The sequence below is a fragment of the Oxyura jamaicensis genome (genome assembly GCF_011077185.1).
Source record: "Oxyura jamaicensis isolate SHBP4307 breed ruddy duck chromosome Z unlocalized genomic scaffold, BPBGC_Ojam_1.0 oxyZ_random_OJ77442, whole genome shotgun sequence".
Lineage (NCBI taxonomy): Eukaryota > Metazoa > Chordata > Aves > Anseriformes > Anatidae > Oxyura > Oxyura jamaicensis.
This window is the reverse complement of record NW_023305606.1, coordinates 337-21114: the sequence shown is the minus strand read 5'-3', so window position 1 is coordinate 21114 and position 20778 is coordinate 337. Positions and strand designations below refer to the sequence as shown.

The 20778-nt window shown below is 70.3% G+C and overlaps 5 protein-coding genes across 5 annotated transcripts; 2 read left to right on the top strand and 3 right to left on the bottom strand.

Moving 5' to 3' along the window:
- Positions 1-19: 19 nt before the first annotated feature.
- Positions 20-3128, top strand: LOC118158724 (atrial natriuretic peptide receptor 2-like). The gene is made up of 12 exons (XM_035313404.1): positions 20-154; positions 302-373; positions 464-623; positions 711-866; positions 948-1116; positions 1208-1354; positions 1528-1651; positions 1759-1827; positions 1905-2079; positions 2158-2256; positions 2365-2456; positions 2554-3128. Exons 1-12 carry the CDS (start codon positions 50-52, stop codon positions 2614-2616), a joined length of 1431 nt encoding a protein of 476 aa, XP_035169295.1. The 5' UTR covers positions 20-49; the 3' UTR covers positions 2617-3128.
- A 218-nt stretch (positions 3129-3346) lies between these two features.
- Positions 3347-4560, bottom strand: LOC118158725 (sperm-associated antigen 8-like). Its single transcript, XM_035313406.1, has 6 exons — positions 4404-4560; positions 4070-4244; positions 3934-3979; positions 3739-3853; positions 3584-3646; positions 3347-3505 (listed from the first exon to the last, which is right to left on the bottom strand). The coding sequence occupies exons 1-6, from the start codon at positions 4503-4505 to the stop codon at positions 3374-3376; spliced, it is 633 nt and encodes a 210-aa protein (XP_035169297.1). The 5' UTR covers positions 4506-4560; the 3' UTR covers positions 3347-3373.
- A 2456-nt stretch (positions 4561-7016) lies between these two features.
- On the bottom strand, positions 7017-8132 carry LOC118158726 (histidine triad nucleotide-binding protein 2, mitochondrial-like). Its single transcript, XM_035313407.1, has 5 exons — positions 8047-8132; positions 7598-7732; positions 7394-7498; positions 7248-7320; positions 7017-7152 (listed from the first exon to the last, which is right to left on the bottom strand). The coding sequence occupies exons 1-5, from the start codon at positions 8110-8112 to the stop codon at positions 7061-7063; spliced, it is 471 nt and encodes a 156-aa protein (XP_035169298.1). The 5' UTR covers positions 8113-8132; the 3' UTR covers positions 7017-7060.
- Positions 8133-8421: 289 nt separating this feature from the next.
- LOC118158722 (TATA box-binding protein-associated factor, RNA polymerase I, subunit C-like) lies at positions 8422-12465 on the bottom strand. The gene is given in 16 exon segments (XM_035313402.1): positions 8422-9229; positions 9231-9565; positions 9642-9779; positions 9894-10068; positions 10182-10310; positions 10396-10531; positions 10644-10715; positions 10810-10933; positions 11020-11130; positions 11219-11309; positions 11311-11467; positions 11542-11612; positions 11689-11784; positions 11869-11975; positions 12106-12199; positions 12292-12465. Coding segments are annotated over 16 exon segments (2751 nt in total). The 5' UTR covers positions 12418-12465; the 3' UTR covers positions 8422-8440.
- A 468-nt stretch (positions 12466-12933) lies between these two features.
- On the top strand, positions 12934-19140 carry LOC118158723 (transmembrane protein 8B-like). The gene is made up of 13 exons (XM_035313403.1): positions 12934-13113; positions 14855-15044; positions 15156-15363; positions 15578-15711; positions 15859-16118; positions 16537-16892; positions 17083-17179; positions 17281-17404; positions 17781-17923; positions 18043-18221; positions 18306-18452; positions 18529-18645; positions 18774-19140. The coding sequence occupies exons 1-13, from the start codon at positions 12981-12983 to the stop codon at positions 19107-19109; spliced, it is 2424 nt and encodes an 807-aa protein (XP_035169294.1). The 5' UTR covers positions 12934-12980; the 3' UTR covers positions 19110-19140.
- The last annotated feature ends 1638 nt before the right edge of the window (positions 19141-20778 follow it).

The following is a 20778-nucleotide window of genomic DNA, read 5'->3' as shown; positions in this document are numbered from 1 at the left end:
GTGGCACACTGGGGAGCAGGGGCACCAGACGCTGCCTGTCCCCCCCCAGATGCGGGACATCCAGTTCAACCACCTGACGCGCTTCATCGGGGCGTGCATCGACCCCCCCAACATCTGCATCGTCACCGAGTACTGCCCCCGGGGCAGCCTGCAGGTAAGGGGGGCGAGCGGGGTGGACATGGGGGGGTCGGGTGAGCTGGGGAAGGGGGGGCTCCGATTTCGGGGATGGGGTGGCCGTGGGGACCCTGTGAGGGTGGTGCCGGTGCCACCGTCCCGGCGCTTGGCGTGCTCCCTCCCCCAGGACATCCTGGAGAACGAGAGCATCAACCTGGACTGGATGTTTCGCTACTCGCTCATCAACGACATCGTCAAGGTACCCGCGCCGGGCGCACGGCTGGGACGGGGGGATGCTGGGGAGGGAAGGCTGCCAACCTCACCGCGTCCGTCTGTCTGTCCGCCCCAGGGAATGGCCTTCCTGCACAACAGCATCATCGGGCACCACGGCAGCCTCAAGTCCTCCAACTGCGTGGTGGACAGCCGCTTCGTGCTGAAGATCACCGACTACGGGCTGGCCAGCTTCCGATCGCCCTGCGACGGCGAGGACACGCACGCCCTCTACGCCAGTGAGCGCCCGCCGCAGGGGACAGGGACACGGGTGGTGGGGACATGGGGTGGCCCTGTCTCACCGTCCCGTGGCCGTGTCCCCCCAGAGAAGCTGTGGACGGCCCCGGAGCTGCTGCAGAAGGGCCGTCTGCCCCCGCAGGGCATGCAGAAAGCTGACGTCTACAGCTTCGGCATCATCGTGCAGGAGATCGCCCTGCGCAACGGCCCCTTCTACATCGAGGGCATGGACCTGAGCCCCAAAGGTTTGGGGGGCCAGGGCAGGTTATGGGGTGGGGTGGATTTTTGGGGGGATTCATGGCCATCATCCCTTGCTCCCCGGGCAGAGATCGTGCAGAAGGTGCGCAACAGCCAGAAGCCGTTCTTCCGCCCCTCCATCGACATCGGGGTGCACAGCGAGGAGCTGGCGGTGCTGATGGAGCGCTGCTGGGTGCAGGAGCCAGCCGAGCGCCCCGACTTCGGGCAGATCAAGATCTTCATCCGCAGATTCAACAAGTGGGTGCTGCGGGCAAAGCCTGGGGCGGGCGGGGGGTCCCACGGGGTGTGTGTGTGTGTGTCCCCACCGCCGGCGTCCGTGTCCCTGCAGGGAGGGCAGCACCAGCATCCTGGACAACCTGCTGTCGCGCATGGAGCAGTACGCCAACAACCTGGAGAAGCTGGTGGAGGAGCGCACGCAAGCCTACCTGGAGGAGAAGCGCAAGGCGGAGAACCTGCTGTACCAGATCCTGCCCCAGTGAGCGGGGGCGAGATGGGGCTGGGGGCTGCCGCGGGGCCGGGGTGCCCGCCAGCTCCCCATGCCGCTGTTGGCAAGGGGGAGCGGGGACGATGGGCTGTGGGATTTTGGGGAGGGGGCACCCGTCGTGTTGGTGTCCCCCCGGCACCCACTGTCCCCTTTTCCCCCGGCAGCTCCGTGGCGGAGCAGCTGAAGCGCGGGGAGACGGTGCGAGCCGAGGCTTTCGACAGCGTCACCATCTACTTCAGCGACATCGTGGGCTTCACCGCGCTGTCGGCCGAGAGCACCCCCATGCAGGTGGGCAGCACGGCTGGGGGCGGGCAGGGGGGTTTGCGTGTGTGTGTGTCCCATCACCACCACCAGCGCCATCGCTGGGGCTGGGGCCAAATCCCTGCTCCTCGCAGGTTGTGACGCTGCTGAACGACCTCTACACGTGCTTCGACGCCATCATCGACAACTTCGACGTGTACAAGGTGAGGGGCGCGGGGAAGGGGGCGAGGAGGAGGCAGCGAGGGCGAGCCGAGCCCCCCATGTCCCCGGTGCCGTGCAGGTGGAGACCATCGGGGACGCCTACATGGTGGTGTCGGGGCTGCCGGTGCGCAACGGCAAGCTGCACGCCCACGAGATCGTCCGCATGGCGCTGGCCCTGCTGGAGGCCGTCAAAACCTTCAAGATCCGCCACCGGCCCAACGACCAGCTGCGCCTGCGCATCGGCATCCACACCGGTGAGCCTGGTGGATGCTGCCTGCGTGCCCCCCGTGCCCCCCGTCCCGGCCTGAGCGTGTCCCCTGTCCCCTCCCCAGGCCCCGTGTGCGCAGGAGTGGTGGGGCTGAAGATGCCGCGGTACTGCCTCTTCGGGGACACGGTGAACACGGCGTCCCGCATGGAGTCCAACGGGCAGGGTGAGCCACGGGGACGGCAGTGCCCGGCCTCGGGGATGAGCCCCGTGGGTCCCATCCTGCTGCCAGCACCGGCCACATCCTTATTGTCCCCCCACCTTGCGCCCCCAGCCCTGAAGATCCACGTCTCCTCCACCACCAAAGAAGTCCTGGATGAGTTTGGCTGCTTCGAGCTGGAGCTGCGCGGAGACGTGGAGATGAAGGTGAGGGTGCCGGGTGCCAGACACCCCCAAAGCCCCCCCCCCCCCCCGGGGGGGCTGGGGTCCATGGGGGGGTCTGACCACTGCCTTCCACCCCCAGGGCAAGGGGAAGATGCGGACCTACTGGCTGCTGGGCGAGAGGAAAGACCCCAAAGTCGTCTGAGCCCGGCGCAGCCCCCAACCCCCCGTGCCCCTGGGGCGCACCGGAGCAGGTTTGGGCGTGCGGCGTGCAGCGGCCACGGCACTGCCTGTCCCCCCCCCATCAGCACCAGCAAAGCCTTCCCGAGCCTCCCGCTGCCCCACGGAGCGGGGGGACCGGCCTTGACCCCCAACACCCCCCTCCCCAAAGCCTCTCGTGGTCCCGATCCCCCTCCTCAGCCCCCCAAAAACCCCTCGGCTCGGCGGGCTCTGAGCCTTCCCCTGGGGCCTGGCTGCCCCGCAGGGCACTTTGCCTTCTCTTTCCAGTACTCAGCCTCTTGTTGCACCCGTGTCACCCCCTCCCCGGGGGGGGGCAAAGGGAGCGGGGCAGGTTCAGACCCTGCTGCTCCCACCTGTGCCCCCCCCTTTCCCCTGTACATAGCCCTCCCCCCCCGGGTCCTGTAAATACCCCCTCCCCAGGTGTAAATATAGGCGTCCGCGCAGACTATTTTGTTGAAATACAAACTGCCCCCAGCACCGCTGTCTGCTTTGGGGGCTCCGAGCTTGGTGCTGGCTGTGCCCAGAGCCCTGCTGGGGATGGGGACGGGGACATGTGTCACCCACCGCGGGCACGGGGAGAGGACACATCCCTGGGGACGTGGTGGTGGCTTCCAGCAGGGGTTGGTTGTCGGGGTCCCACAGCCTGCCCCGAGGACAGCCAAGGTGCACAGGGTCGCAGGGACGGGGTTGGGTGGCAGCGCAGGGACACCGCCTGCTCTTTATTACTTGCTCGGCCAGACCCCGTAGCTTTCGGTGACGTGGGGCAGGGGCTGCTGCAGGTACTCGGTGATGGGGGTAGAGAAGGCGGCGTTCCTCCGAAAGGGGCTGTCCCCGGTGCGGATGCAGGTGACGCCCTGGAGGGGAGGGATGTGGGGACCCCCCGTGAGCAGGGGGTGCTGTCCCCGGGGGCAGGGCAGGTTGCGGGTGCTCACAGGTATGCTGCGGGCTTGCTCCAGCCAGAAGCTGCGGGGCTGCTCCGTGTGGTAGTTGTGGGGCTGCGGTGGAAAAGGGGAGCCCCTGTGTCAGCCGGGGAGGGGGGCGGCGTGCTCAGAGCCCCGTCGTGGGGTGCGAGGTGTGGGGTGGGTACCTGGGTGCTGGGCAGCGGCGTGGGCTGGAAGCCCCCCGCCTGGAAATCCCGGTGCGTGGTGGAGAGCCGCTCCATGGGCGCACGCGGTGGGCAGGCCTCCTCTAGCAGCTCCTGCCTGCAGGACCCCCCCACTGCCCAATTTTGGGGTCCCCAGGCACAGGGACCACCCTTGGGGACAGGGAGGGGCAGGCTCACCTGTACTTCTGGTACAGCATCAGCTCCAGCGTGGCCTCCCGCTGCCCTGCGGGGAGGCAGCACCCTCAGCACCGCTGTGAGCCCCTAGGCACCTCGCTCCCCCGTTGTTTTTTGGGGTGGGGACCCCCAGCCTCACCTCTTGCCAGCATGGGGACACTGTGGGGTGGGCGGAAGGCGTGCTTGGTGGTGGTGCTGGGGGGCGGCTGGTCTGGTGGCTGGCGGGTCAGCAGCCCGCGGTGGCCGTGCCGGTGGACAAAGCCCTCGCTGCCCATCTCCGGCACCAGCACGCGGTCCAGGTGGTTGGTGGCTCTCTGGGGACACGGTGTGGCACCAGCACCTCCCCTGGTTGGCACCAACCCCTCCCCGAGCCCCCCAGGTGTGTTGACCCCACCTAAGCACACGCTGTCCCCTGCCACACCTATGAAGACCAGGGGACCTTGCAGCCCCCCCAGGCCGCTCTGAGGGGTTACCTCCTCCTGCCAGTTGTGGATCAAGCAGCTCCCACGGGGCACGACCTGCCTTGGCTCCTCCACGGGCATCGGGGCCAACACCTCTGTGGGCTCCTTGGCCATGGCCAACACCTTCGGGACCTCCTCAGCCGTGGCCACCAGCTCCTCCTGGTGCTCCTTGTCCATCTCCAGCATCTCCTGGTGCTCCTCGCCCCCATCCACCACCACCCTGGGGGGCTCCTTGGCCGTTTCCCCATGGCACGGGGCCACCATGGGCAGCAGCACGTCCCCCTGGATCCTCACCGTGCATGGAGGGGGCACATCCCCAGGGTCCCCCCCATGCCCTGGGGGCACGCAGCCAGTCAGAGCCACCCTGCGCATGGGGACAGACGGAGAGACGGGACAGACAGCGGGGTCACATCCCCCAGTGCCCCCTCGGTGACCCCTGCCTCCTTGGTGACCCTAGCCCCAGCTGCCCCCAAGACCCGGGGACCCCCCTCCAACACCCCCCCGGTCCCACCCCAGCACCCCCGGGCCCCCTCCCCGCTGCCCCCCCGGTGCCCACCCCCGGGGGGTCTCCGTCCCCCGCCGCGCTCCGGGCTCCATGGCCGGCGCCGGGGGCTCCCCTCCCGCGCCCCGCTCCGTCTCCATGGGGACGGCAGACGCCATCCTCGCCAGCTGATTGGCGGAGCCGAGCGCCGGGGCGCCTCCCATTGGCGGAGAGCCTCGGGGGGCGGGGACAGAGTGGGGCAAAGCGGCGGGAGATGGGCAAGGGGGCGTGGCCGATGGGGTAAAGGAGGCGTGGTTGGGGGCGTGGCCAGCGGCGCGCGCGCGCGCTCCGTCCACGTGCGGTGCCGGAGCCCAGAGGGGGCGGCCGGGGTGCGCCCTGCGCCCGCTGCGCGCCTCGGGGCGGGCGGTGGCGGCCCGGGATAGGCAGGGCAGAGCCCGTTCTGCCCCCCCCCCCCGAGCCTGCAGGACGCCAGCCCCGCTCTCCGCCCCCCCGCCCAGCCCCTTTAGCCTCGACGGGCGCCGTGCAGAAGAAGGGCCCTTTGACGGCGGCGGCCCCCGGGCTGTTATTGCAGCGCTTTGCGGTGTGCGCCGGCCGGGCCACCGCGCTGCCGGCGCTGGGGCCTCTGTTTATCCTGGCCGGCCTCGCGTCTCACCCCCGCGGCCCAGCGGGGACGGTCCCGCCCCGGGAGCTCGGCTCCGGGCCAAGCCGTCGGGGCGGGGAAGCGGGGGCCGTCCGTGCCGGCAGCCCTGCGGAGGGGCCCGGGGCTGCGTCTGCTGCGAGCCCATCTGCCGAGCAGCTGCGGGGAGAGGAGCGGCGGGGGGGCACGCACACGTGCCTGGGGTTGGGGGTGAGCAGAGAGGCCCCTGCGCCGTGCCCTTAGCCTCGGTTTCCCCCCCCCCCCCCCCCGGGGACATGCCTCTGCTCCGGGGCAGCAGCAGCCCCCTCACACCCCGCGGGGAGCCCTGTGCTTGGGGCCCGGCAGCGGGAGCTGGAGCACATCTGGGCGCGGCGTGTTGCTGACACATCCACCCCCCTCCTCCCCCCCCCCCCTCTTGATCTCTTTGGGAAACTTGCGTCATTTGTGATAGTCCTTGGCTGGGGAACGAAAACAACCCTGGGCCCCCCGCCCGCCCCGGCACAGAGGGGGGGCACAATGCTAATGTACCTGCATGCATGCTTTAGGGGGGCCCCCCGGGGCAGGGGTAGTCCCCCCTCCTTATTCCACACCTCCCCCCCCCCGTCTATCAGGGGCCAGTGCAGCTTCTGGGGAGCTCCCACTAACGGGGTGCTCAGGAGCAGGGGCCTGCGATGGCTGCGAGGGTTCTGCAGAGAGCAGGGACCCCCCATGCCCCGCTGAGCCCCCCAGCCGGGCCCCAACAGCAGCAAGCAGGGACACCCAGCCGAACAGACCCCACATTATCCCCGGCGGCTGCGGTCCCTGCGCGCCTGGCGGGGGCCCAGGCGGCCGCGCCGCGGTGCCAGGTGGGCTGCACGCTGCGCCAGCGCCGGCCCCACGCTAAATTTAGCAGCGGCCGGAGCAGGAGGCACGGGGCAGGGAGCCGACGGACGCCCGGCCGTGGCCCCGCTGCTGCCCGGCACGTGGCCGTGTGGCCTGGTGCCGCCGTGTGGGTACGGTGCTGTGAATGTGTTGCACAGGTTCTGAGGTGTGCGATGTGATGCGTCCTGCACGGTGGTGCATGCACCATGGGGGGACATGAGGCACGCAATGCAACGTGTTGTGCACAGTGGTGCCTGCACAGAGGGTGTGCAGCGTGGTGTTTTTTGCACAGTGGTGCATGCACGGGGGGGCTGGGGTGTGCAATGCAAGAGTTTGCACAGTGGTGCATACATGTGGGGGGGGGGGGGGGGGCTGGGGTGTCCAATGCATCGTGCATTGTGCATGCACAGGGGGCCTGGGGTGTGCAACACAACATTTTGCAGAGTGGTGCTTGCACATGGGGTCTGAGGTGTGCAGTGCAGCATTTTGCACTCTGTGGTGTGCATGGGGAGGATCTCACAGTGGAGGCCCGCTCGTGTGGAGGCTGAGATAAGAGGCAGCACAGCCTCCACCAACCCCCGGGAGCACTGGGGCCATCCCCAAAAAACAGAGCCAAGCAAGCCACTGCAGGTACCCGAGCAGCTTTATTGGGGGGGTGACCCGGGGGGCTCAGCCGGGGGGCCAGCCCATCTGCCGCCCCCCCAGCACGTGAAGGTGCAGGTGGTAGACGGACTGGGCGCCGTGCTTCCCGTCGTTGATCACTGCCAGGAGAGGGATGGGGGTCAGCATGGGCGTGTCACCCATGGGGTGGCAGCGGGGAGGTGACACAGGGGAGGGGACCCCCCCCCCGACTCACCCAGCCGGTATCCGTCCTCCAGCCCCTCCGCCTTCGCCATGCGCGCCGCCACCACCATCAGGTGCCCCAGGAGCTGCAGGGAAGGGGCGGGAGGCTCAGCCCTGCGTGTCCCCTGTCCCCACTCGTGTCCCCAAACCCCCACTCACCTGGGCATCCTGGGGTTCCACGCAGCTCAGCCGCGGGATGGGGCGCTTGGGGATCACCAAGAAGTGGACGGGCGCCTGCGGGGCCACGTCGCGGAAGGCCAGGCACTGCGGAGAGGGGGTGCAGCGCCGTGAGACCCTCGCACCCCCATGGGAACCAGCCCACGGGGGGAGGGGGGTCCACGCGTGTCCCTGCTGCCCCCTTACCTTGTCGTCCTCGTAGAGGATGGTGGCCGGCACGGTGCGGGCGATGATCCTGCTGAAGATGGTGGGCTCCGTGCCCGCCCCGGCGGCCGCCCGCTGTGCCTTGCCCACCTCCCCGTCCTGCCCGCTGTGGGGGCGCTGGGGGCACACGGGGGGGGGGGGCGTGACAACCGGGCACGCGTGGGGAGGGGGACACAGGGACATGGCAGGGGGGAACATGGACACGTGGGGGGCAACAGGGGGCGGGCATGGGGGGGGAAGCTGGTGACGTGGGGGACTTGCGTGGGTCCCCACTCTGCGGGGGGGCTGTGCGTGTATATGTGCACGCCCACTCGTGGACTTTGCACTGGTGAGGAAGTGGGAGCAGGACCCACCACCCGCCCCCCTTACCCCACCCCCGCCCCCCTTTCCTCCCCCTTTATCCCACGCGCGCCCACCCTACGGGTGCCCACCTGCCCCAGGCGCGCCCCCGCCACCCAGGCGCGCGCCCACCCACGCGCGAGCACCGCCGCCGCCATGGCGCGCGCGTCCGCGTCCCCGCCCCCCCACGTCCCCGTCCCCGCCCCCCCACGTCCCCCCGGCTTCCGCCACGCCCCCCCCGCGCCTTAAAGCACCCGCGCTCCGTCCCCTGCACCCACGCGTGACCTGGGGTGGGTCGCCCAGACGTGGCACGCTGCGGGCACCCAGCCGGATCCGTGCAGTGCACATTGCTCAGTCCCCCCTCTGGGGGGGGGCGCTGTGGGCGGTCCCCCCACTCCACCCCCACCACGGTCACGCGTGGGTGTCCCCCCCCAAAAAAAGATACAGATCCAGGGCTGTGCCATTAGGGCTTTATTTGCTGCTGGCTCAGAAGCCCATGCGGGGGCGCTTGCGGCGGGGGGGCTGCGAGGCGGAGGAGAGCTGGCTCTGGGAGGAGGGGATGCAGAGGGGCGTCCCCGGGGTGCTGGGGGGCTCGGGGGGGTCCTGGGACCCCTCGGCCCACACCGACAGGTAGTCCCGCAGTGTGCGCCGCCGCTCCTTGGGGATCCCCCGGGAGCGCAGCTCCTGTGAGGACAGCATGGGCTCCACGGGGGCCGGCGGGGAGGGGGCGGCCGGAGGGGAGACCCCCGGCACCTCCTGGGGGGTGGATGAGGGGGGCGAGCGCGGGGGGCCCGCGTCGCTGAGCTCGGACAGCTCGGACTGGTAGGTGATGGAGGAGGTGAAGCTGGCTGAGAGGCTGCGGTGAGCCCGCGCCGCCTTCTGCCGCCGCCGCCGCTCCCGCAGTGCCTGCCGCCTCTGTGCCAGGCTGCTGCCCGCTGCCCCGGACCCCCACTCGCCCCCCCAGGCCGCCGTCAGCCGGGCACTCAGGGCATCGGGCTCGGGGGGAGGCGGTGGTGGGGGTCCGGGGGGCTCAGGGGCTGTGTCCCAGCGCTGGATGCGCTCCCCGAGGCGCATGGCCTGGCGCAGCCGCTGCCGCAGCTGGCGGTGCAGGGTGCTGGGCTCTGCGGGCGCCGCCAGCTCCTTGCGAGTGAAGAGGCGCCGCTTGCTGATGCTGGGGGGTCCCGGGGGGCAGGCGTGCTGCGGGGAGCCCCCCCAAACCCTCAGCATGGCCCGCAGCCAGCGGCGGTACCGCAGGGCAGCGGCCGGGCTGGGCACGGCTGGGGGGGGGCTGGGGGCTGGCACGAGGCTCGGCGGGGTGTTCGGCTTCCTCCGTGGCCACCGGCGTGCCCACCTCCTCCTCCTCCTCCTCGTCGTTGATTATCACCTCCAGGTTGGACAGGTAGAAGGTCTGCTCTTCTTCATCTTCCTCCTCGCTGCCGAACAGCGGGGAAGAGCCCGGGGCCGCCGTCGCCTCCTCTTCCTCCTGGCGGTGAGCGGGTGCTGGCGCCGCCTCGTGCCTCAGCGCCTGGTAGAAGACATCCCCGGCCTCGGAGAGCTGGAAGACCACCAGGGCCTCCTGCCCGCCCTGCTGGTGCTGCAGAGCGGCCAGCCCTGCGGGGACAGACACGGCGTTATCACCCGGTGGCCACATCCCCTCTTTGGCCCCAGGACCCCCGGGGAGGCTCACCGGCGGCGGGCGCACCGAGGCGCTGCTGGAGCAAGTGGTGCCGGTGTGGGAGCTGCGCGGGGAGGTGAGGCAGGCAGCCGGCGATGCTGTGCAGCCTCTGCGGCGGCCCCACCAGCTGGCAGGCCGACCGGCTGCCCCCTGAAAAAGGAGGTGCCCCCCCAAAAAATCAGCCTGCCCTCCGTGGCACCGCGCGGGGAGGCGGGCATGGTGCCCGTGGTCAGCCCCATGCCCCCCCCCTTGCCGCCTTCTCACCCGTGTACTGCAGCAGCAGCAGCTCCTGGGTGTGGGAGGTGCCCAGCAGCACCTTATGGTTCCTGCCGGGCCCCCCCGGCACCACCTGGGCGAAAAGAGGGGGGTCCTTCATCATGTGCGCCCACTTCAGCACGGGCACCAGCGGCAGGCGCTCGTCCATCAGGTACACGGCGAACTGTGAGGGGGGCACGGCTCAGCGGGGCTCCCCTCCTTGATGCCCGTTATCGGCAGTGTTAAAGGGGTGTGGGGGTGTTCTGGGCCGTGCCCCCCAGCTGTGGGGGGACTCACCTGGGTGGTGACGAGGTGCTGGCAGGGGTGAGCCCTGCCCAGGTACAGGGGCAGCACCACGCGCTCGCCCTGCTGGCACCCGGCTTCCTCGCCCACCTTGAAGAAGTCGAAGTGGCAGCTGGAGGGGGCCTGTGGCGGCAGAGCAGGGTGCCATCAGCACCCCAGGGTGCTGGACCCCCTCCCCACTGACCCCACACCCCCGTCCCAGGCTCACCCGGGCATCCAGGCACTGCATGCCGGTGCGGTCGGCGCAGCTCAGCACCCTTGGGTGGGCGGTGAAGTCGCTCCAGCGCCAGGGCGAGTGGTCCCGGAAAAACAGGGTCTGGGGGTCGTGGCGGAGCCGCTGCAGCCTGCGGGGAGAAAGGGGCGCAAATGTTGAGCAGAAGGATCCCTTGTGGTGGGGTCTCCCCACCTCCCAGCACCCCAAAACCAGGGGGTCCAGCCCGCAGCACCCCATCTCACCCCGTCTCGACGCTCCAGAGGTAGACGGATCCGCTCTGCGTGCAGACGGCCAGCTCCCCGGGGAGGTGAGGGCTGTGGGGCAGGGGGACAGCATCACCGTGGGGACAGGGGGGGGGTCTGTGGTGGCAGCAGGGCCCCCCACGAGCTCGGTTTCCCCAGCACCCACCTGACAGTGAGGCAGGAGGCTGGCACGTCGGTGCGGATGACCTGCAGTGGGCTGGGGGCAGCGCCCGCCCTGCCCGGCACCCTCCAGACTCCGCAGTGATAGTCGGAGCGGACGCCCACAAAATCTGGGGGACACACACAGGAGGTGGCAGGTGAGAGGGCAGGGTCCCCACGTTGTCACCCCAGGGTGAGGGTCCCGGGGCGCGCTCACCTTCTCCATCCACTCGTGCTGCACCCACTTGCCGGATGCGCCCGTTGAGCTCAAACTGTGCCGGCGCGCCTCGGGCACGGGGCTGCTCCTCCAGCACCACGTCCTGGAAATCTGGGGGGGGGGCGGCTAAGGGCGCTGCCACACAACCCCCCCACCTCCCCAGGGGACACCCCCCTGTCTGCCCCACAGGTAAGGATACAGAGGTGGTTCATGGCCATCCCGCCGGGGTAGACCAGGCGTCCCACGCGCCCGCTCGGCTCCTGGGGGGGCAGCCAGGCCAGCGCCCCCCCCGGTGGAGCTGTCGTCGAAGAGCAGCCCGGCCCACTGCAGCAGCAGCTCCTCGTGCAGGCAGTCGGCCAGCAGCCCCAGCGGCACCTCGAAGAGCCAGTCGCGGCACAGGTGGGAGAACCAGCGCAGCCGGGGGACGAAGTGACGCCGCGGGCAGCCGCTGCGGGGACAGCCGGCGTCAGCGGGGGGGTCCCGCAGGAGCCCCCCCGTTCCCTGTCCCCGGGGAGCACTCACCGCCTGGCCTCCAGCCGGTTGAGGTCCTCCACCAGGGCTGTCATGCGGATGGTGGTGTCCCGAGAGTGTCTCTGCGGGGATGAGAAGGTCAGGGCTGCAACCGGGGGGAGCTGATGGAGCCCCCCCCCCAAAAAAAAAGGCACTGACCCTCAGCTTGGAGTCACCCAGGTGGAAGTTCTTGTGCAGCAGCTGCCCCAGGGAGCCGAAGGCGTCCTCTGGGTGATCCACAAAGAAGTGGCCTAGCTGTGCGGGGAGGGAAAGGCAGGGTCAGGATGCGTGGGGATGCCATGGTCCCCGCCAGGCTCTGCCCCATCTCCTCGGGGCTACCTGCTTGGTGAAGTCCAGCGCAGCTCCGGACCTCCCTGCCCGCAGCTTCCTGCGCAGGACGCCGCGGTACAGGATGTCCTGGGGGACCAGAGGTGGCATCCAGCAGCCTGCGGGGACAGAGCAGGGCACGGCTGGCACCGTGGGGACGGGACACCAGCAGGGACGGCTGCCCAGGTGCCAGGATGCGGCTCAGTGCCTGGGGCTGGGGGCTCCCCCTAGACCCCCCCAGGTCCTCACTGTCGTTGGGTGGCAGCAGGGGCACGGCAGCAGCTTCGCAGGGCTCCCAGCTCTCGCCCTGCCGGCTGCGGCGGGGCACAAACAGCGGCTGCACCTGTACGGGGACAGAGGTGGGGAGGTGAGGGCGGCACCGGTACCCCATCCCCGGTCACCCCCCCCCCCCCCCCGTTCCCCGTCCCCCCTCACCTGCCCGGTCCCGGCCTCCAGCACCTGCCCGTGCTCCCCCCAGCCGGCAGCTGGCGCAGGGCCGGCCTCGTCCCTGGGGGGGCCGCTGCCGAAGTAGGAGGGGAAGAGCGCGGCAGGGAACTCCATGGCGGCACCGGAGCTGGGGGGGGTACCCGGTACCGGGGGGTGTGCCGGGTACCGGGGGGGGGCGGACCGGGGGGGTGCCCGGTACCGGAGATACCCGGTACGGAGAGAGGGAGGTAACGGGGGGGGGGTCCGGGGAGTGCCCGGTACCGGAGGTGGCCGGTACAGGGGGGGCTTCTCGGTACCGGAGGAGGGTGGTAGGGGAGTGCCCGCTCCCAGAGGTTCCCTTTTCGGGGGACTCCCGGCCCCGGAGCCGAACTCGACCCCGGTCCCGGTCCCGGTCCCGGTCCCGGTCCCGGTCCCGGTCCCAGCCCCCGTGCCGATCCCGTTCCCGATCCCGGTTCGCACCACCCCGTCCCGCCCCGCACGCGACCCGAGCGCGCGCGCGCGCCGCCGGGATCTCCCCGCCCCCCCGCCGCCGCACCAATCAGCGCTCGAGTCGCGGAGGGCGGCGATCGACGCGCGGCACAGCCAATGGCCGCTCGGGGAGGGCGTGGCCGGGGCGTGGCGCGCCGGGTGACGTCATTCTCGCGGGCGCGCGTCGGGTCTGCCGGCGGCGGGGCGGCATGGGGCGGCGGGGCGGCGCGGGGCGGGGGCGCCGGGACCCCCTCGTCCGCCCCCCGCTGCGGCCGCCGCCGCTGCTCCTCCTCCTCCTCCTCTTCCTCCTCCTCCTCGTCCTCCTCCTGCCGCCGCCCGCCGGTGAGCGCCCCGGGGCCGGGGGGGGTCAGGGGCCCCCTACTGGGGGGGCCCGCCCCGGTAATGGGGGGCACGACCCTATAGTGGGAGTCACGACCCCATAATAGGGGGCACGGTGACCCTATCGGGGGGTGCGGTGATCCTACGGGGGGGAATGGTTATCCTGTGGGGGTGCGAGGTGCGTGGGCACGGGGCTGCGCTGCGTGGGGAACGGAGGGGGGGGGCGTGGGGCACGGCGCCCGCCTGCCGTGGGGCGCGCGGGGGGTCTCGGGGGCGCGCACGGGGGCGGGGGGCGCGCTGCGGGGAGTCCGCGCAATGGGGCGCGGCGGGGAATGGGGGGGAGAACCCCCCCATCTCGGGGGCAGCGTGTAGGGCCGGCACGGAGCGGGGGGATGCCGTGGGGTGGGACACGCGAGGGGTCGTGGTCGGTGGGGTCGGGATCCGCGAGGAGCGGGGGGGCGCGGGGCTGCGTGCGTGCGGTGCGGGGCGGCGGGGATGGGGAGCTGCGGGGGCACCCGCGGGGCTGCGTGGGGAGGGAGCGCGCTGCGGGGCACGGCGGTGCCTCGCTGTGGGGCGGTGATACAGGGGAAGGGGGTCCCGAGGTGTGCGGCGGGGGCGCTTTGGGGCCGCGGGCGCTGTCCCCGGTGCTGAGCCCCGGCCGCGGGCGCTGTCCGCGGTGCTGAGCCCCGGGGCTGCGCATCCGGCCTCGGGGCCCCGCCGGCTTGGGGGGCTCCGTCCTGGCCCCCGGTCCCCTCCCCCAACCTCGTCCCGGGGGACTGGGCACGGGGACCCCTCCTGGAGGTCTTCTTCTCCCCGGGGACCCCCCTGGCACGGAGCTCCGGTCCCCTGGGGGTGTCGTGGAGAGGCTCGGGGGTTCGTGGCGGAGGATTTGGGGTCGGGTACCCGCGCACGCAGACGGGCATTTCGTGCCCGGGGAAGGGGAGGGGGAGCTGCCTTTGTTCCAGGAGAGGGAGCAGATGCATGTCGGGGCTCAGCCTGCTGGGGCTGCACACACGCAGCACAAACACACACGTGCACGCGAGCACACGCGCGCGCGCCCCCGGCCAGGCACAGGCTGTACAAAGCAGCCCTTCTTCTCCGCTCTCCCAGTTCCCAGCTGGACGAGTCCCTTGGGCTGCTCGCAGCCCCGTCCTCTGCTGGCATCCGCTCTGCTGGCAGCTTGCAGCATCCCATCCTCGGTGCATCCCTGGGGAATAAGGCCTGGGATTCCCAGGCTGGCGCTGGGCAGGCGTCCCAGCGGCGGGGTGAAGTTACAGCTCCTGTCTGGAGCTCCAGGGATCTGCCTGCCCGCTGCTGCCAAGGCTCCTGGAAATCTCCCGGGGTGCTGGATGTTTGGGCAGGACTGCAGGGAGCGTCTTGCACGGCCGCGGAGCTGTGCGCAGCCACGCGTGGGTGTGCACGCCTCCGCCTCGCCGTGCACGCAGGCAGCACCCCCGTGTGCATATGTGCACGCATCTGTGCACCCTTCCTCCCCCGCCGAGCGGGGCAGAGCCGGGGGGCTGTGTGGGGGGCGTGCTGCTCCCCAATCCTCCCTGCTGAGCCGGGCACGGAGCACAGCTGCCACCAGCCCTGGGGACAAGGCAGATGGCACAGCGCGGGGTTCCTGCCTCTGGACTGATGCTTTTGGGGCATGTTCAGAGCCTGTGGGGTGGGCCTGGGCCGGGAGGGGTGCTGAGCCCCCCCCCCCCAGCCCCACTGATTGCCCCTCGGGTCTCCCCTGCAGACGGGCTCTTTGTGACCGACTACTTCACCCGCACGCCGCGCAAGCTCAGCCCGTTCCGCTCCTTTGCCAGCATCGAGCTCTTCCACTTCCACATCCCCGAGGACACGGTCATCGCCGTCTGGAACCTCATCACCTTCAAGGAGCAGGGTGGCACCTTCGGGGACCACTGCCCGGACCGTAGCATCACCGTGTGAGTGCACAGCGTGTCCCTGCTGCCGGGCGCTGCCCCCTGGTGTCCCTCGGCATGTCCCCATGCCACCACCCCGAACCTGGACCCCGTTAATCGCCGTGCCCCCTGCAGGTATTTCCGCTCGGGGGCTCCCTCGGTCATCAACCCGCTGCGCACGCACTTCCCCAAGGACACGGCCGTCCCTGGCTCCTTCGCGCTCACCCTCACCTGGACGCTGCCCAACCGCACCACGGGGGTGTTCAACGTCACCAGCCCCCTGCCCGGGGACTGGTTTTTGGCTGCCCACCTGCCCAAAGATGAGGGGAAGATCTCCGTCAAGGTGCGGGGCTTTGGGCTGGGGTGGGAATTGGGGCACGCGGGGTCGGACCGGCCTATGGGGCTGGCGGCACGTGGGGCGGGTGTCCCGCGTGGATCACCACGCCGCCAGGCAGGGGTCCTGGGCGTCTCTGGAGGGGGTGTACCAGGGCGGGCAGCACCCCAGTTCGCTGCTGGGGACCCCCCAAGCCCCCGTGCTGACTGCCTGGCTGGCGCAGGGTCTCTACGAGGAGTGCCAGTACCTCTTCCAGCCGCAGCTCATCGTGCAGCGCCTGGTCAACATCGCCGTGCTGTACCCCGGCTACGCCTCCGAGCAGAGCATGGCCCCCCACAACCGCTCCTGCCTCTACAAGTGAGCTCGACGGGAGTCTGCCAAGGAGGGGGCAGCCTTTTTTGGGGGGCGGTTGGGTCCCCGAGGGCCCCCCATCCCTCTGCCTTGCCTCCCCCAAGCCCCTCTCCGCGCGCCGAGGGGCAGGGGCTGACACGGGTGTCCCCGCAGGGTGTTCGTGCCCAGCTACACGTCACGCGTGCTGGTGGAGGTGCTGCGGTGCCGGGGGGCCGAGGGCTGCCCCCTGTGGCTGCGGGTGCGGGCCAAGGCCCCCCCGCTGCACAACTCCACGGCGCTGGACTGCCGGGAGCACGCGCCCTGCCAGCTGGCACTGGACCTGCCCTTCTGGCAGCACTGGTACTACGTGCTGGTGGAGAGGCACCCCGGGGCGCCGGGCGCCGTCTCCTTCCAGGTCATCGTGCAGCTCACGGGTGAGGGGACCCGGCCTCGGCGTTGATTTGGGGGGCTGCTGGAGGGTGCTTGTGGGGCCTGGGGGCAGGGGGATGATTTGGGGCACTGGGAGGTGCTGGGAGGTGCAGGGATGCTTTGGGACACTGGGGTGCTTTGGGATGCTGGGACACTGGGATGCTGGGAGGTGCAGAGGTGCTCTGGGAGATGCTGGGATGCTTTGGGATTACCTGGGGTGTTTGGAAGTGCAGGGATGCTCTGGGATGCTGGGAGGTTCAGGGATGCTTCGGGACACTCTGGGAGGTGCTGGTGTGCTCTGGGATGCTCGGTGACACTGGGATGCTCGGTGGCATTGTCAGGCACCAGGACGCAGGCAGGGAGTTGTGGTGGGAGGCAGGGGGGTGTCCGTGCGGTGCCGTGTCTGACGCCTCTTCCCCCCAGACTGCTCCCGCCCCAGCCTGTCCCGGCCGCCCTTCCTGCCCTCCAGCGCCTCCATGAACATGCCCCACTCCTTCGGCTCGGCGGGCGGGCTGGCGCTGGGGGACAGCCCCCCTCCCGCCAGCCCCAACGGCACCAAGCGCCCGCTGGCCGCCGTCCCCGCCTCTGCCGCCGGCGAGCGCTGCTGGCCCGTCCGCCCCACGCTGCGCAACGAGCTGGACACCTTCTCCGTCCACTTCTACATCTTCTTCGGGCCCAACGTGTCGGTGCCGCCCGACCGCCCCGCCGTCTTCGTCATCAACCTGCTGCCGGTGCTGGACAGCGGCGGGGTGCTCAACCTGGAGCTGCGGCTCAACGTGGTGAGGTGCTGGGGCGGGGGCACCGGGGCGAGGGACGGGCTTTGGGGTGCTCCTGGGTCACGGCTGCGGGCTGGGAGCGGTGGGTTAGGGTGCGTGGTGGTGGGCTGGGTGTTGTGGGGGACGGGTCAGGGTGCTGTCGCAGCAGGGGACATCCCCAGTTGGCTTAGGGCCGTGTCCCCTCTGCCGCCAGAGCTCCCTGCGTGGTGAGAACGCGACGGTGTTCGGCTGCCTGAACCACGAGGTGCCGCTGGCCTCCGGTGACAACGCCTCGGTCACCTGCGAGACGGGTAGGCTGGGCAGCCCCCCCCGTCCTGCTGTGCGCCGGGGGGTCCGCACCCCTCTGTACCCCACGAGGGGCTCCCCTCACGGCTGCTGTCCCTGCCGGCAGAGTCCCTGGCAGGCTTCCTGCTCTCCGTCAACGCCACGGCCAGCCTCAGCCGCCTGCGCATCCCCTACCCGCAGACGGGCAGCTGGTACCTCAGCCTGCGCTCCCTCTGCGCCACGGAGCACGGGTAGGAGCCCTCCGTGCGGGTGCTGGGTGGGCGCACGGGGATGGAGCTGGGTGAGGGTCGCCACGGCTGGCGGTTGGGAAGGGCTCGTGCGCACCTCGGGGTGCCTGCTCCGCACCCCGGCTCAGCTCGGTGTCTCGTGGGACCCCTCCAGGTCTGTGGCTCTGCTCCCAGCCCTGCCACGCAGGTGTCCCCCGTGGGGCCTGGGGGTGCAGGCGGTGCCGTGGGCACACCTGGGGGTGTGTTGGTGCGAGCAAACGGGGCTGCGTGTGCTCCTTGTGCATGGGGTGCAGACCTGGCTGCATGGGGACATGGCGGGGGTGGGAGCTGCTCCAGGGGCACGGCGGGCGCGTGCTGACCCCGTCCCCCCGCGGGGCAGGTTCGAGCCCTGCACCAACGTGACGGCCGAGGTCTACCTGCGCGCCTACCTCTCGCCCTGCATCAACGACTGCGGCATCTACGGGCAGTGCAAGCTGCTGCGCACCAACAACTACCTGTACGCCGCCTGCGAGTGCAAAGCCGGTGAGATAACCCCGTAGTCTCCCTGCCTGGCTCCCCCCGAGGGTGCTGGAAGGGGTTTCCCCGCTGCCCCCGGCCCCCGTGGGTGCTGCAGGGTGACGGCCGCGCTCTCCCGGCCGCAGGCTGGAACGGCTGGGGCTGCACGGACAACGCCGAGGCGTTCTCCTACGGCTTCCAGCTCCTCTCCACGCTGCTGCTCTGCCTCAGCAACGTCATGTTCGTGCCTCCCGTGGCCATCGCCGTGCGCAGCCACTACCTCCTGGAAGCCGCCGTCTACATCTTCACCATGTTCTTCTCCACCGTGAGTGGGGAATGTGGGCGGCGGGCGAGGGGCTGGGGCTGTGCGGGGCGGCTCTCACCTCCTTTGATCTCTCCCCACCCTCAGTTTTACCACGCCTGTGACCAGCCGGGCATCGTGGTGTTCTGCATCATGGACTACGACGTGCTGCAGTTCTGCGATTTCCTGGGCTCCCTCATGTCCGTCTGGGTCACCGTCATCGCCATGGCCCGGCTCCAGCCCGTGGTCAAGCAGGCGAGTGCGAGGATGGGGAGGGATCCCCGGGTGGGTGAGGGTCCAGCCTGACGCCCCCCCCCTTGCCTCCCCACAGGTGCTGTACCTGCTGGGGGCCATGCTGCTCTCCATGGCCCTGCAGATGGACCGCCACGGGCTCTGGAACCTGCTGGGACCCAGCCTCTTCGCCTTGGGCATCATGGCCATCGCTTGGGTAAGGACCTTGGGGCGCATCCCCGTCCCCACCGGGGGTCCCTCAGGGACTGAGGGGGCAGGGGGGACACGGCTGCCCCATCGGGGTGTCCGCAGCCCCCCCCTCAATGCCCCGCTGTCCCCACGCAGACGGCTCGCACCATCCGCCGCCGCCACTGCTACCCGCCCACCTGGAAGCGCTGGGCTTTCTACCTGTGCCCCGGGGCCCTGATCGCGGCGGCCGCTGTGCTGCTCTACGCCTTCGTGGAGACGGAGGAGAACTACTTCTACATCCACAGCATCTGGCACCTGCTCATCGCCGGCAGCGTCGGCTTCCTGCTGCCGCCCCGCGCCAAGCCCGCCGGGCGCCTGGGCTCGCTGCCCCGCCGCAAGGGCTGCGGGTACCAGCTCTGCGTCAACGAGCAGGAGGAGCTGGGGCTCGTCGACCCCGCCGTCGCCTCCATCAACAGCATCTGCACCAGCTGATGCCGCCGGTGGAGCGGACTCGGGCAGGGGGGGGCGGCACCGGGGCCGTCCCCCTGTCCCCGGAGCACCAGGACTCCGCGCGGCCGCAGCCTGCTGATGGTCCCCGCGGCGCAGCCCCCTTTTTGCCACCCCGGAGCTGCCCCTCCTGGCACCCCACACGTGGCTGTCCCCAACCTGGAGTGGTGACATCCCAGCTGGTGCCACCGAGGCACTGGGAGGGGGCACTGCATGCATTGCCCCCCCCCCCCGGCTGCCTGGGGGGGACGTGGTGCCACGCAGGTCCCCAAGGGCTGTGTGACAGCCAGGGTGATGCCAGCAGCGGGGCAGCTCCTGGGGCTGCTGCTGCTGCTCCAGCCCCCGCCCCGAGCCATTCCCTGGGGATGGAGCCCGGCGCGCTGGGATTTAGGGGATGCCTAACGGGATTACCAGCTGCAGGCGGGCGGGCAGCTCCCTAATAGGATTGTGATCTAATTAAACCTGCTCCCCGGGAGCCAGGCCCCAGCTGGGGGCTGCGGGGGGGCATCTGGAGGGGATGATGGGGATAGGATGGCGAGGCTGCAGCCCTGCTGGGGCCGGCGAGCCCTGTCGAGCCATGGGGCTCAAAGGGCCCCGGGGACTGACGGCTGCCATCCAGGATATCATCCTCCAGCCCTTCCCGCGTTGGCCAGGCTGGTTAAGGATTAATTTTTAATTAAAATCGTTGCTCACTTCACCACGTCCAGCCGTGTCTCCCCGGCAGTGTCAGCGGGCACCGCGATGTCAAGGAGAGGTCGGCGCGTAGTGCTGCCTGGTGGGTTGGTGTAGGCCCTACAATAACAGAGGGCAGCCGCTCAGCGCTCCCTCGTTTAATTAATCCTGCGGCTGCACTTTTCGGCTCAAGGACGGGCCGAGCAGGAGGGCGCGGGGCCAAGCAGCAGCCGAGGGGATCCGAGCCAGCCCTGCGCACCCCCTGGGCACCAGCAGCTCCCATGGGGAATCCCCCTGCCCCCTTCCCAGCATCTCCAGCCCCATTCCCCTGGAGATGCTCTTGGGGCCGGACTCTGCCTTCCCCCCCATCACGGACTTGGGGTCCCCACGACTCGGACCCCCTCCCCCATAGGAGCATCCTTCTGGTGCTCTCCATCCCTGCCTGCGCCCTGTCGCCGTGGTAACGGTGTCCCCATGGCAGCCAGGTGCCTCCGGCATCCCCATGGCAACTGGTACCCGACATGGCTCGGGGTGGGGGGTGGGGGCTTCGAGACCCCCAGGGACGGGGATGGCTGGGATGGGCATTGGTGCTGTGCCGGGGGCTGTCAGCCTTGGTGTCCCCTGCCACTGGTCCTGATACAATGGTAATAGTAATAATAATAAGAGTAATAATAATAATAATAATAATAATAATAATAATAATAATTTCCCTGCTCAGAAATTATCACCCCAAAAGCTGGGGCTAATTATGGCTAATTATTAGTTAATTATAACCAATGGAGGCGCCTCATTAGTTAAGGGAAGGCCTCTAGGGGTGCGGACACCCCAGTCCCCCAACCAGCCCCCGGACGGGGCCCCTCCCAGTTCCCCCCGGCAGTGCCAGCACCCCCAGCAGACCCAAATCCGGGCTTTTTGACACCAAAACGTCCCCCCGCAGCCTGCCCTCCCCCACCCCGCCGCGCGGGGAATCCCCTCCGCTGAC